The 13,789-nt window shown below is 34.4% G+C and overlaps 1 protein-coding gene across 30 annotated transcripts; it reads right to left on the reverse strand.

Annotated features, from left to right (window-relative positions):
• Nucleotides 1-379: 379 nt before the first annotated feature.
• LOC107827161 (uncharacterized) lies at nucleotides 380-13,677 on the reverse strand. Of its 30 annotated transcripts, none has more exons than XM_075241001.1 (12): nucleotides 13,501-13,677; nucleotides 12,748-12,850; nucleotides 10,461-11,852; nucleotides 9,222-9,317; nucleotides 8,972-9,118; nucleotides 5,343-5,446; nucleotides 5,077-5,251; nucleotides 4,568-4,630; nucleotides 4,433-4,475; nucleotides 3,242-3,830; nucleotides 1,049-1,211; nucleotides 380-653 (listed from the first exon to the last, which is right to left on the reverse strand). In XM_075241001.1, the coding sequence occupies exons 5-7, from the start codon at nucleotides 8,974-8,976 to the stop codon at nucleotides 5,085-5,087; spliced, it is 276 nt and encodes a 91-aa protein (XP_075097102.1). In that variant the 5' UTR covers nucleotides 8,977-9,118; nucleotides 9,222-9,317; nucleotides 10,461-11,852; nucleotides 12,748-12,850; nucleotides 13,501-13,677; the 3' UTR covers nucleotides 380-653; nucleotides 1,049-1,211; nucleotides 3,242-3,830; nucleotides 4,433-4,475; nucleotides 4,568-4,630; nucleotides 5,077-5,084. The 30 variants fall into 30 exon arrangements, 27 of the variants coding, with proteins under 27 accessions (XP_075097102.1, XP_075097104.1, XP_075097101.1 ...); XM_075241003.1 differs by having other exon boundaries at nucleotides 3,605-3,830; nucleotides 12,748-12,950; nucleotides 13,501-13,649; XM_075241000.1 differs by having other exon boundaries at nucleotides 12,748-12,950; nucleotides 13,501-13,649.
• Nucleotides 13,678-13,789: the final 112 nt, after the last annotated feature.

Genomic DNA, 13,789 nt, shown 5'->3' on the forward strand with positions numbered 1-13,789 from the left:
AATTTGTAGTACTCCTATTTTAAGGTTGTTCTGGTTTGGATGGAGGTTGTTTTTTGTCTGTTGACTTGTTTCATCTTCTAGGTTTTCTATCTCAATGTCAATTGGTAGTGTCTAATGTTCTGGGAACATCTTCTAGTGTATTAGTGTTTGTTAGTGTATTCATAAATGAGGTAACAGATGCGAAAGTGTTCTATTCCTGTCTCTAGAAATTCTAAAGAGAAGTAGGATGTTCTCTCTCAACTAACCCATTGTATACAATACTAGATGAAGATTGCCCATGCTATCGCACGGGCCCAACATATTAGCATTCTGCTTTGTTTTTTTCTAAAAGTGTTCTGATGCCAATGGAATAGCTCCATTCATAAATAAGAAACTGGACTATCATAACCAATAGGCTTTTCGATATATCATACCAAATGCAAAAGAGGATATAAAAAGAATCTACAACGCCACTGCTATCTAGTCAACCATCGGTAGCTACAACCAGGTATTTTTGATGCAATACCCATAAAATATAGAAAATGTGCATCTTCAAGTAAAGCAACCTGTGTTTCCCTTTTGAGTATCACCTACAGTGCCCAGCTCAATAGTCGCTCTTATTATACCAGAAGCATAAGCAAGCAACAGACAACATAAGAGAGGTTTTATAGTACCTTCAACGACAAATAAACACCATAAGGTATTGTCAAATATACAATTGTTTGTGGCAATTTGAAATTTTAAAATATAATATTGAGTACTGAGACAGCTATACATTTGCAATTAAAACAGAAGTACATCAAAAGCAAAGTAAAGGAAGATACACGACAAGAGTTTGAGCTCTTTATCAGCTTTCTTCGGAATAGGATGTGCACCTTTTTCAACATGGGTGACAATATTCATTTGTATAAGAAAGATATTAGAAAAAGAATTATGGTGCAAGTCAGTCTCTTTAGGCATACAAATAGTACACAAATTGCTGCAGTAATGATTTAGTTAGAGATCACTTGTTTGAAAAAGAAAAAGTTGCTACTGGACTGCTGATGTCTATTTAAGATAGAATACATACCAGTTTCTATGATTTTCACGGGAAAACTGATTGAATTTTGTGTCTCAAATCTCAGTAAGAAAATATGCTTTCCTACAGTTTTCCTCCACATTCAGCCTCTTTCTCAAAAGAGCTTCTTTCATTTCTATTGATTCCATTCTCTACAACCTTGGTTCTTCAGTCTCTGCTTGCAAGAAAAGTATATAATAATTTCACTTACGTTATAGATCTACTATTATAAGGTCATGCATTCAACCAACTGTACTCACCAAATTTGGTGATAGTCCTAATGAACTATCATGACAAAACTAATTTCTTTAAGATAATTAAGAGTGACTATGGACATCTGACTCAAAAGAATCTTTAGAACTGATTGGTTATATTATTAGGGTATTTAAAAAATGCATGCACTAAGCGAGTGGAGATAAATATAAAAGTGCTAAATGGACACACAAATGATAATGGGTTGTTACTTCCAAGAAAGATAAGCAAACTACTATAGAGAATCTTTAAAGTAGAAATATGGCACAATTTTAGCCTTACCTGCTGTAAGTTTACCATGGAATAGGTTATGTAGCATTTGAACATATTGCAAAACAAATTGAGATAACTTTATTAGGTGCTCACTTAAATAAGAAGCAAATAAACAAACAACCACATGGTCAAGCATGTGACAGGTTAAAAGGAGCTCTGGAACAGAGAGGGAAAAGCAGATGATTAGATACAAATCAAGCAGCCACTTTGCTATTATCGTAAGAGCACATCATGCCTTCCTATGTGCACAACTGGACATGTTATGACTCATCTTGAGAATACCTAGGCAGGTAGTGCACTAAATCTTTTTCAGCTTGTTAATTCCAATAGATCCCCGACCTAAGTTCAATTAAATGATGTTCTTTTAGAAGCAACTTCCTTTCCAAATAGCTTAAGCCTTCATATACTATATTTTACTGCAACCAATCTTCTTTAATATCAGTTAAACCTTTTCAATTTACTACATTCAGTAGTTTTTTTCTAATCCTATTAAAGTTTAAAATTTGATAGAAGAAGTCGAAAGTAGAAGATAGAGACTCCATGACAGCTGGTGAATCTATTTCTGTCACGCACTAAAATGAAAACTCGAGATCCAACATGAGTTATGAGAATTTGAAAAATCATCCCAGTAAATCCAGCAAAGCATACTGTTCATTTCAGCATCTTCTTTATCTTATTATTACACCTAACAGCAGGCTGAATCCTTGTCCAATAAAGTCATCAGAAGTATTTGTGTACTTTGCAATTACACAAACAGGGTAAAAAATATTCTTCTTTAAAATTTTGTAGCTATTTGGAGCAAATACAACAATCTGGCTATCAACGATATATTTTTTATCTAATCAATTATGTATAATAGTTGTGCAACCATTGTTCAGTGTGGTCATCATACATATTGTATGATGCAACTTACAATCTCACGAGAAGTTTTATTTTGTGTCTCATACAACTTACACTAGTTGTATGAGGCTCCTTTTTGTCTCGCAAATTTGTGGACCCCAATCTTACATTTTTGGGGACCCCAATCTTACAACAACTGATTTAACTGCTACATCTTTGTAAATTAAATTCGACTTCGATGTATGGAAGCTCCAAAAACATTTGGACAAGAAAATCAGTGTTTCTGGGCAGGTTTGTGATAACTTTTTCTCTACAAAACGTGTTTGTTGAATTTTAATTATAGAACATCACATCTATGTTATACTTTCTCTAGTTAGATCATTATTAGCTCTTTTTCCAAACATCACTGTCAGATTAGTAACCAAATTTTATGAAGCTAAAATTACGGCAGCTAAAAGATATGAAGCGATAACACAAAAAGTTCCAAATAATGAAAACCTAACTCATCCTTTTCATGTAAATTTGGGGAAAAATGAAATAAGTAGGAAACAGATCAAACAGTAGTTGAAATCCAAGTCAGTCACAGGCTCATCCATTCTAAAATCCTCAATTTATTACTCTTGGCCAAAATGACAAAATCTTTAAATAGAATAAAGATGGAGAATCATCAAATAATCAGCGGAAAGCCCAGTTTCTTTTCAAGCTGTTTTTTAAATTTCAAAAAATCAAGAGAAAATTATGACGACATTTGGAACCACAAAGCAACAACTAACAAGACCCCTGAAACAAAACAATCACAAAACACATAGAAAGGGAATAAAATAGAGCAGTAAAACTAACCTTTTGACTATGATCTTCATGGAGCAATTATGGAAGTGTGAAGAAACTCAGCAAAACCCCAATTTTCTATTACAGTATCATTTTTTATTTCAGAAAATCGATCTTCCGTTAATGAACACAAAGACTTTAAAGTCATAAGGATGGCGGATCAAACGATGAAGAAGGAGAAGCGATGGCAATTCTAAACAAAGGAAAGGCAGAGAAGCAGCGCAAAGTTTTCCTAAAGCCAAGCGGTGGCCGTCATTCCCATCAAAGGTGAAGCCGAAATTACCTATTTAGTCTTTCTCTAAACATATAAATCAGCAAACGCGGGGGCACAACAGAAATTCTACCCAGCATAAAACTGAGAAAAGACCAAGTTACCCCGCCAAGCAGGGATGTCGACGGCCTCCTGCTTGCTTTAGGGCTCTTCTATATAGTAGACTAGATGAAGATTGCCCGTGCTATCGCACGGGCCCAACATATTAAGCATTCTGCCTGTTTTTTTTCAAGTGTTCTAATGCCAACGGAATAGTGTTCCATCTACTCGCAGCTGAGCAAGGTACAGTTCTAGCCTCAATTAATCCGGCAACTCTTGTAATCTTAACATCTGAAATTGAAAAAAAATAAATTAAATGCATTACCATACTGTTATAGGTTCTGTGACTATCAACTTTATAGGCGTCGAATGAGTGAATATAACACTTTCAAGATTTGGTTTTGTCCAGCTTAAGGGGTAAGACAGTATTTGCCAATAGAGAGGCGTGAAGTTGGAGCAGAATTGGTATAGTACAAGTTAGAGTATGATATCTTAGAGCTGCAGTGGTTGACTGTAAATTTTCCTCTATGATTAACCAAGTAAATTGTGAAACTTATGGGCTCAAAAAAAATTATTTGCCAAAATGTAGAAGGCAAAGGTTCAAAAACATGCAACCAGCAAATTTCAAGTGCTTGACCAAATGTTATAAGGAAAAAGTACCAATACATTTAACTGCCCCATAATTCATACTATACATTTTCTTTCCTATTCATGTTTATCAAACTGTTTCTAAATAAAATGATTAACATTGTGCTTATAATTAAAAGAGCAAAGATGTTAGAATAAGTATACGTGAAAGCTAATTAAATCAATCTGTAGCGAGTTGAAACGATTAAGATATTTCAAGAACGTATGTGCAATTAAACATTATGCCTAAGAAGGAATTGACTAACCAGGTGTAGACTACACTTTGAAAACAGCATAAGCAGCACAGACCTTTTATCATTGAAAATCAAAATACTGCATAAAAACAACCACAAACAAAATATACAAGAAGTAACTTCATAACTCATATGAAGAAATAGTACCTCTTGGTCATGCCACAAAGAACTTAGAGAAATACAAGTGACAGAATCCAAATAAAGGAACCCCTGGATGGCAAAAGAAATCATATGAAAAATAAAAGTAGATTTAACTAATGAAATTAGAAGCTGACACAAAAGTATTGTTTACTGACAATAAAAGTATAGAAATCTTTAGTTGTAAAAGTAAAACATTTTTCATTTATATATTTCTATCACTAAATCCTAGTTCAGTAAAATGTAAGATTCTACTCTAACTCATTTGCACCTCATCCTACTTTGGAGGGAAACATATAACTAAAGACATTGTTGTTTATATACCATCACTTGCACCTTGCTAATTTTTCATTCTTTCTCTTTAAAGCATATCATCAGACACATAAAGAGCACAACAAAGAACGTGTAAGTGATAGAGCAATTTTTCGTTTCCTTCTTTAAAGCATAGTGACAAAAGCAGGGAGAACATATTAACTCCCCTGAAATCTTTAGTAATTGGCTATGAGTTATGGGTTTACCTATTAAATCAGGAAAACCACCCTACTAAAAGTAACTTAATTGCAGCAGTTCGGTCATGCTCATTATCTTTGATAACTTTTCCAATTAAATTATCTCGAAATTGAACCTTGTCCAAAACTTCTCCAGTTGAATCTTTGTCTACTTTTCCTTCTGCCATAGTGAGACGCCGCAATTCTAGCATAACGTGATAAATAGCTACATATTATAAAGATAAACTGCAAACAAGTAAAATGATCAAGAAAGCATCCATATGAAGAAATTTTACCTTCAGCAGAGAAAGATATGGAAGCACAAAAAAGCAGCTTGTTCTGCCCCATCTTCGGAAGCCCCTTCTCAGGGATTCCTTCATTGACATTGTAGGGAATCTCACTGTTAACATAGTTAGTACGGGAAACAAAATCAAACAAACAAAGAATCCAACACTTTGTATTAGAGCATGTTTCATTTCGATAAATACAGTTTGTCAGTGTAAAGAGTACAATATTTACAAGGAAAAATACTTGCAAAGTAGGGTAGTTGAGAAGTTGAATTAACATTGCAATACAAAGGCTTGCACAGATATACCTAGTTCCTATATCTGGTAGTGCGTAAAAAAGGCCTATGAAGTATATGTTAAGTATTGTATTAGTGTAGGAACCAGATAATAGGTAAAAGAAAGTAATATACACAATAATCATGAAATCATAAATAATGTCGCTGCTAACTTTGCTGTTGTAGCTGCAAGGCAAAATATAAGGCTGACCTTTGCAGAAAAATAGTGGGTAGGGGAGAGAACATTGATTTGTTAGGAAAGAATATTAAAAGCTACAAGTATGCACTTACCGCACCATACAAATCCAAAAACACCAAACAAGTTCTATTGAATTTGTATATATAAGCTACTAATCACTGAGCTCGAAAGTAAGAAGCCATGTACAAATCTTTGAAACAATAAAGAACCAGCTCACTTTTTTCATGTAAACTCAGAATAACAAAATGAAATAAATCAACAAAATAAAATATATCAGTAGTAGACTAAAATTGTAGCTTAAATCCAACAAAGTAACCTTCATCCATTCTAAATCCCCAATTTATAACTCTTGGTCAAAATACAAAAAACCTTCAAACATAAACAAACATGGAGAATAGTTAGATAGTAGACGGAAATCCCAATTTCTTTCAAGGTATTTTTGAATTTCACAAAATTAACATAAAATTACAATTTAATTTCGAGCAATAAATCAGCAAGAACCCAAAAATAAAACAATCACAGTAACATATAATGAAAAAAGTATGTCAATTGAGCAACCACTGAACTGCAAAACCCAAGCGAAACCCCAATTTTCTGTTACAACGAAGAAGCAGAAGCCAAAGGAATTCTGAGCGAAGATCAGCGGTGACCGTGAACCATGTGATTATATCAATTTAGCAACTAACGAAGTACAAAAATCCAAGTCAAACTCCAATTCTTTCTTACAGCGAAGAAGAAGGTTATGGAATTCTGAGCTAAGAGAGACAAAAGCAGAGCAAATTCAATTCTGGCCTTTGAAATTACCTATTTAATTTTTCTCTGAAAGATACAAATCAGAAGGCAGACAAAGACAAAGAAGATGAACAGACAGAGATAGAAAGTGACCTATCTGTCATACTGAAATACCGTAGACCTCTAAGCACAGGATGAGGACCAGCGTAGACAAACAGTAGCAGCGAGAGGAAGCAGAGATTTCATGGAGGTGTTGAGAGAGATGGGAACTTTGAGATAGTGTTATGACTGATAATATCAAATGGTCAGATGTTACATGGAAGTCCACGCGTTGAGCCAGCAACATAGAAACCCAAGCGCCCATCATAATCTAGGCGACTACTTTGTTGCTGTCACTGTTAGAGCGCCTACAGGTGTTTTAAGGGAAATTAAAGACTAAAGTTGAAATGACCAGAATACCCTTTTGTAGGCAAGCACACATGACGACCTCGACCTGCTTCTCTTGCTCTTCTATATATTAAGTAAAATGTCTATCTATTTTACCCTTAAGACGGATGTTGTGCTATCAAGCAGTCACCATACCAATGTATCGCTGCCTTTTCTTGTTCTTAATTGGAATGACCAACTAACATCTTTGGTGAGTGTAAACTTTAGTCTAAAACTGTCAATCATGACAATTGCGGCAGTATGGGTTGTAGTATGTCAAAACTTGACACTTAGTTATTATTAATATATTTCCTACTGTTCAAAAAAAAAAGACAATAAGATCAGCAGCACCTTTAGTGATACACTACCGAAGCACATATTGTACTCTTTACATTGGTTAGTATTCGAATTTGAAGCATTGGAGATCGAGTGATAGAGATGAAATTCAGCAAGAACAATTGAAATGGCAGCCAAAGTTAATCTGACCAATCCATGCATAAACAAGAAGTGTTTAAACTCTCACATATGATACACCTATTGGGTACTTGATGGAAGACTGTAAGGAATGGAGACAAAGAGGGTGTAAAATAATCGCCAAAATAGCTCTATTGGCAGTTATCCATTTATTATAAAGAGTCATGATCTCTGTGTCACGGTCATTAACCTTATCCAGCACATCAATTGCAATTACCTAAGACTGCAGAAGCCCAGTAGGCAAGAAAATTACTTCAAATGGATGTCAGACTTACCTTCTTGGTCATCTCAACATGTAACTTATCAAAATCAGAGTTGCCTCTAACAGCCCTAGCTAGAGCATCTGGGATTTCCGAATGACCGTACCGAGGAATTCTACTGTACTCCGTGCAACTATAATTATTGATCTTGCATAGTCTATCCAAAGGTTCACGCCAGATATACTAACTCCATGAACAACCAAATTGAGCAATAAATCAGTAGAACAAGAAAGAATTGCAGTACCCATGATGGCAGTACTATACCAATTTTCAGATCTCAAGAATATTCTCTACTCACCATAAAAAATAAGTAGTAGTAGAAAACACCTAATTGTCTCACACTCTCCTCGTCCTTCCTCCCTACTGAGCTTTGAGAACTCTTTCGGGCAATAAGAAAAAGCTTTGCTTTCGGCACCACCTATTCATCACTATCACCATCAACACTTTTCTCTACCTCCCACCACATACGATCTCACGTACTTTGATCACAAAGGCTATTATAAAAACAAATACTACAAAATATTTTTATTTTAATTTCTAAATAAATATTCTCCAGTTTTCTAGAAAAACAATGAATTTTAATCATTAAAAAGACATGAAAGGGTGACATATTTCCATTCTATTAGACGTAGTGAAGATCCAATAAATTAAAAATTGAAACTATTAGTCGATTCCAAATTTCAACTATTAATTTTCTCGAGTCAATTATTCTCAGCATGTCAGTCCTGACCGTTGTTTTGCAAGAAAAATAAAACACAAAAAACATGGTTACTTCAAACCCTTCAATAAAATTTACTTTTTCTGATAAAGTTGCTTCACAGAAAATTATGACAAAAATTTGTTTAAAAGCTTCATGTCTCAACGAAAGCATATAAATCAGAAAATTGATCATCTTCGTATAACTAATCAACATCCTTTTAGCTAGAAACCAGATTTTAAATTCACCTGGAAAATTAGTTATATGCTTACTTCCAAAACTAATTCAACATCTTTCTGAAAAGATAAAATTAGTGCCACAATGATTTTGCCAACCGAATGGGTAATTTTAGTAAAATAAATGATATTTTTTGAGAAGATCACGAATTATTTTATTCTACAATGTGGACCTAATAATATGTATGGACACCAATAGCCCCTAACCCCACCCCAATGCCCAAACTTCATATGTGAAATTCACATAAGCACATGGGAGGATGTAACGGTGTGAAGGAAGATTAACAGCCAAGTAATTGTGTCAAAGAACATAATGGCAAAAAGAATGGAAACACACACCTCATACCAAAGGTCTCATCCAGGTAAACATCAAAAATTATGCAGTTGTTACATAATTTCAGCTAATTATGACACCAAATGTTGAATATGTTGATATGCAGTTTAACAGCAACTACACCTCAATCTGAAGTTCCTTGGGGTCTGATTCTGCAATTTATCAAGTAAAAAGATGCTACAACTTTTCACGTCAAAGTAGAAATAGAAGGTTACCTGCTGAGAAAAAATACAAAAATGTGGAGATAACATGTACCCTGAGCTCTTGACTTCACTTTCCTTTTTCCTTAAATGTTGAAGCAGTAGCCCACTTGAAGTAACTACAGTTTGATTCAGAACTTGATGTAGGTCCCTGGAAGAGAATGTAGATTTTAAACAGAATTTAGCAAGATAGAAGGATTAAAATACAACTTTTTGTTAGACACAAATTCTACCATTTTGGGGGCTTCTACATGAAAAGATTTGATGAGACAATCACTCATTCATATTGCGGAAAACATAATGAGTGCAAGCCATAGAAAATACAATTTTTAAATAAAAAGATGATATCCAGTTAAACAAATTGGGAAAAAAGTGCAAGTCTCAGAGTCATCTCAAGAGTTATTTTCCAATAAAATAGAACGAAACACTAAAATTATACTGAGAAAAGCCCTCATCCTTTTCATTTTGACAAGTAAAGAAGTAACTTTAGTCAATAGTACCGAAAAAGTGTAAAAGTAATTCTTTTCTTTACAACGATGAGAGAGCAAGAAATTACACTGAAACTCCTTTAGCTAAGTAAAGAAGTCCATAAAGATTATACAAGTATCCAGATTATGTCCGTCATATCATTTATCTATTAACCCAAATATTGTGAATATCCTTCTGTCAGGCACAAGCCCTATCTTTTGCATTAATAGTCAATATTGACTGGGAGAAGGGGATTGAGCTTGCAGTCAAAGCAACAATGCACGGACAAGCTAAATGAAGTCTCTTAATTATGTGCAGCGTATGCCAACGCAATTTTCAATTGGAATCCAGGAAAGAATTGCACACATATTTTATCTTTTTTATTTCAGAATACAGATATTTCACTTGGTGCGCTAGAAAAAAATTAGATATAGTAAATTAAATCTCTAAACTAATCTCAACAAACAGCCAAACATTTTATGTAGTCATTGAACAACTTAGAACTCAAGAAACATAAAGCAATGTAGTTTTATGATAATTTAGCATTCAAGTCACAACTTTAAAAAACACCGACTAACAAAACAAGTATGATGACTATGCCATACCAATATAACTAAAGACTTACCATACATAAATTGTGATCAGATAATATTATCCAGAAAAGGACAAAAACCCTATCGGTAGGACGCGACAAAGAGGTCAGAGAGAAGTGAACGGATCCTTATAGTAATATTAAGGTGAAATTGGTCATAAATTTGAAGATATAAGAACCAAACATGACTTGTAAAGAAAATGGAAGCTATAGACTGGAAAAACTCGCACTTACTGTTGGATAGTCCAATTGTTCCCTAATAGCAACTCCACTTTGCAATGCCTTAAAAAACTTTAATTGTTGCACATCAATTTTCGTCTTCTTTTTTCACACGAAGCTGTTATCAGGGGTTGAATCAGTCGTTATGGTTACCAATCTTTCTCCAGTTCAAGAGTTACGCCGGTAGCGAAATTGGACTCCGAACCATTTAAACAAAACTGATAAGAACTAAGCTCAGAGAAGGAAACCAATAACCCAAAATCCGCAGATTTAATGAAACCAAACGGTAAAGGAAGAAAATGAAGGGGGAACAAACAGCTCTCGCTTAGAGCTAGTAAGGTGCATTTCCAATGAAAGAATAACATTACGTCAAGCAAAAACTTTTCATCCTTGTAGGGAAAAACCTAGGCTTGAAGTGTCACCTAAATATCATAATTTGACACATACCAATGGTCAGAAAAAAGGATTTTGATACTTCAACTTTCTCTAGAACAGATTAATTTTGCAGTAATTAGTTTGTACTAAAAGAGAACATTGACAAAACGCCATTAGAGAATTTTGGTCAGTAATTTTCTCAAGCAAACGTCATTAGAGAAATAATCAGAAGAGACATCAAATAACAATTGACCCAAATCACGCACTGGAGTATCAATTTCTAGACATGCATGGGAAGATCAGATAAAAATACTGACACATATGTAAGAATCTGGCAAAATTTTAGCCACAAATAATTGCAGTAAGAAAAGATTACTTGGAGAAAAAACTTACCACAACATAGAGCTAAACTTGAGACAAATTAGACGAAATAAACAACCTTCGCAAAATCTTAATCTACAAATTGAATAAACTTTGAAGAGAATCCAGTATTCCCTAATCTAATCTTGTGATGGAAACTTGGATATAGGAGAAAAGAAGGTGAATTTGTGAGCGAACATTGAAACGGGTAAAAGAGTGGGACTTGTAGTGAGAGACACGTGTTTGGTTTTCAGGTGTGAAAGACACCTTTGAATTTAGCCATAAAGATGTTTATATCTACTGAAATGCCCAAGCCTTCACTTATTATATAGGGTAAAGTAAAACTTCTATCTATTTTACCCTTAAGCTAAATAAAGGAACCAAAAAAAGAAATAAACTTCTTTTCAATTTTCCTCCTCCTTCATTTTCCTTCACAAAGCGAGCGTTCGAAAACCTCCTTACCTCTGTGGTTTCGCACCCCCCATTTTACCTCAGTCGAAGTTGAAACTCCGAACGGCGCTGATCCGCCGTTGAAATGAACCAGAGTCAAAGTCAGCAAACGAGTGAAGGAAGACACGAAGATGACACTGCCCTCGCCGATTTCCTTGCTTCCTTAATGGACTATACTCCCACTGTCAGCTCACTTTTTCCCCCTTCTCTTTTTATCAGCAGCTATTTTCCAATAAAATAGAACGAAACACTAAAATTATACTGAGAAAAGCCCTCATCCTTTTCATTTTGACAAGTAAAGAAGTAACTTTAGTCAATAGTACCGAAAAAGTGTAAAAGTAATTCTTTTCTTTACAACGATGAGAGAGCAAGAAATTACACTGAAACTCCTTTAGCTAAGTAAAGAAGTCCATAAAGATTATACAAGTATCCAGATTATGTCCGTCATATCATTTATCTATTAACCCAAATATTGTGAATATCCTTCTGTCAGGCACAAGCCCTATCTTTTGCATTAATAGTCAATATTGACTGGGAGAAGGGGATTGAGCTTGCAGTCAAAGCAACAATGCACGGACAAGCTAAATGAAGTCTCTTAATTATGTGCAGCGTATGCCAACGCAATTTTCAATTGGAATCCAGGAAAGAATTGCACACATATTTTATCTTTTTTATTTCAGAATACAGATATTTCACTTGGTGCGCTAGAAAAAAATTAGATATAGTAAATTAAATCTCTAAACTAATCTCAACAAACAGCCAAACATTTTATGTAGTCATTGAACAACTTAGAACTCAAGAAACATAAAGCAATGTAGTTTTATGATAATTTAGCATTCAAGTCACAACTTTAAAAAACACCGACTAACAAAACAAGTATGATGACTATGCCATACCAATATAACTAAAGACTTACCATACATAAATTGTGATCAGATAATATTATCCAGAAAAGGACAAAAACCCTATCGGTAGGACGCGACAAAGAGGTCAGAGAGAAGTGAACGGATCCTTATAGTAATATTAAGGTGAAATTGGTCATAAATTTGAAGATATAAGAACCAAACATGACTTGTAAAGAAAATGGAAGCTATAGACTGGAAAAACTCGCACTTACTGTTGGATAGTCCAATTGTTCCCTAATAGCAACTCCACTTTGCAATGCCTTAAAAAACTTTAATTGTTGCACATCAATTTTCGTCTTCTTTTTTCACACGAAGCTGTTATCAGGGGTTGAATCAGTCGTTATGGTTACCAATCTTTCTCCAGTTCAAGAGTTACGCCGGTAGCGAAATTGGACTCCGAACCATTTAAACAAAACTGATAAGAACTAAGCTCAGAGAAGGAAACCAATAACCCAAAATCCGCAGATTTAATGAAACCAAACGGTAAAGGAAGAAAATGAAGGGGGAACAAACAGCTCTCGCTTAGAGCTAGTAAGGTGCATTTCCAATGAAAGAATAACATTACGTCAAGCAAAAACTTTTCATCCTTGTAGGGAAAAACCTAGGCTTGAAGTGTCACCTAAATATCATAATTTGACACATACCAATGGTCAGAAAAAAGGATTTTGATACTTCAACTTTCTCTAGAACAGATTAATTTTGCAGTAATTAGTTTGTACTAAAAGAGAACATTGACAAAACGCCATTAGAGAATTTTGGTCAGTAATTTTCTCAAGCAAACGTCATTAGAGAAATAATCAGAAGAGACATCAAATAACAATTGACCCAAATCACGCACTGGAGTATCAATTTCTAGACATGCATGGGAAGATCAGATAAAAATACTGACACATATGTAAGAATCTGGCAAAATTTTAGCCACAAATAATTGCAGTAAGAAAAGATTACTTGGAGAAAAAACTTACCACAACATAGAGCTAAACTTGAGACAAATTAGACGAAATAAACAACCTTCGCAAAATCTTAATCTACAAATTGAATAAACTTTGAAGAGAATCCAGTATTCCCTAATCTAATCTTGTGATGGAAACTTGGATATAGGAGAAAAGAAGGTGAATTTGTGAGCGAACATTGAAACGGGTAAAAGAGTGGGACTTGTAGTGAGAGACACGTGTTTGGTTTTCAGGTGTGAAAGACACCTTTGAATTTAGCCATAAAGATGTTTATATCTACTGAAATGCCCAAGCCTTCACT

Source organism: Nicotiana tabacum, chromosome 20, assembly GCF_000715075.1.
Source record: "Nicotiana tabacum cultivar K326 chromosome 20, ASM71507v2, whole genome shotgun sequence".
In the NCBI taxonomy this organism is placed as follows: Eukaryota; Viridiplantae; Streptophyta; class Magnoliopsida; order Solanales; family Solanaceae; genus Nicotiana; species Nicotiana tabacum.

Bases quoted from the DNA above. Each gene is read 5' to 3' on its own strand.
- LOC107827161 (XM_075240987.1), bottom strand. From the start codon at position 5,754: ATGATTATTGTGTATATTACTTTCTTTTACCTATTATCTGGTTCCTAC. The intron at 5,252-5,342 runs GTAAAATTTCTT...ACGTTATGCTAG, and splicing joins CATATCTTTCTCTGCTGAAG to AATTGCGGCGTCTCACTATG. The intron at 1,212-4,567 runs GTACTATTTCTT...TCTTGCAAGCAG, and splicing joins CTTTGTGGCATGACCAAGAG to AGACTGAAGAACCAAGGTTG.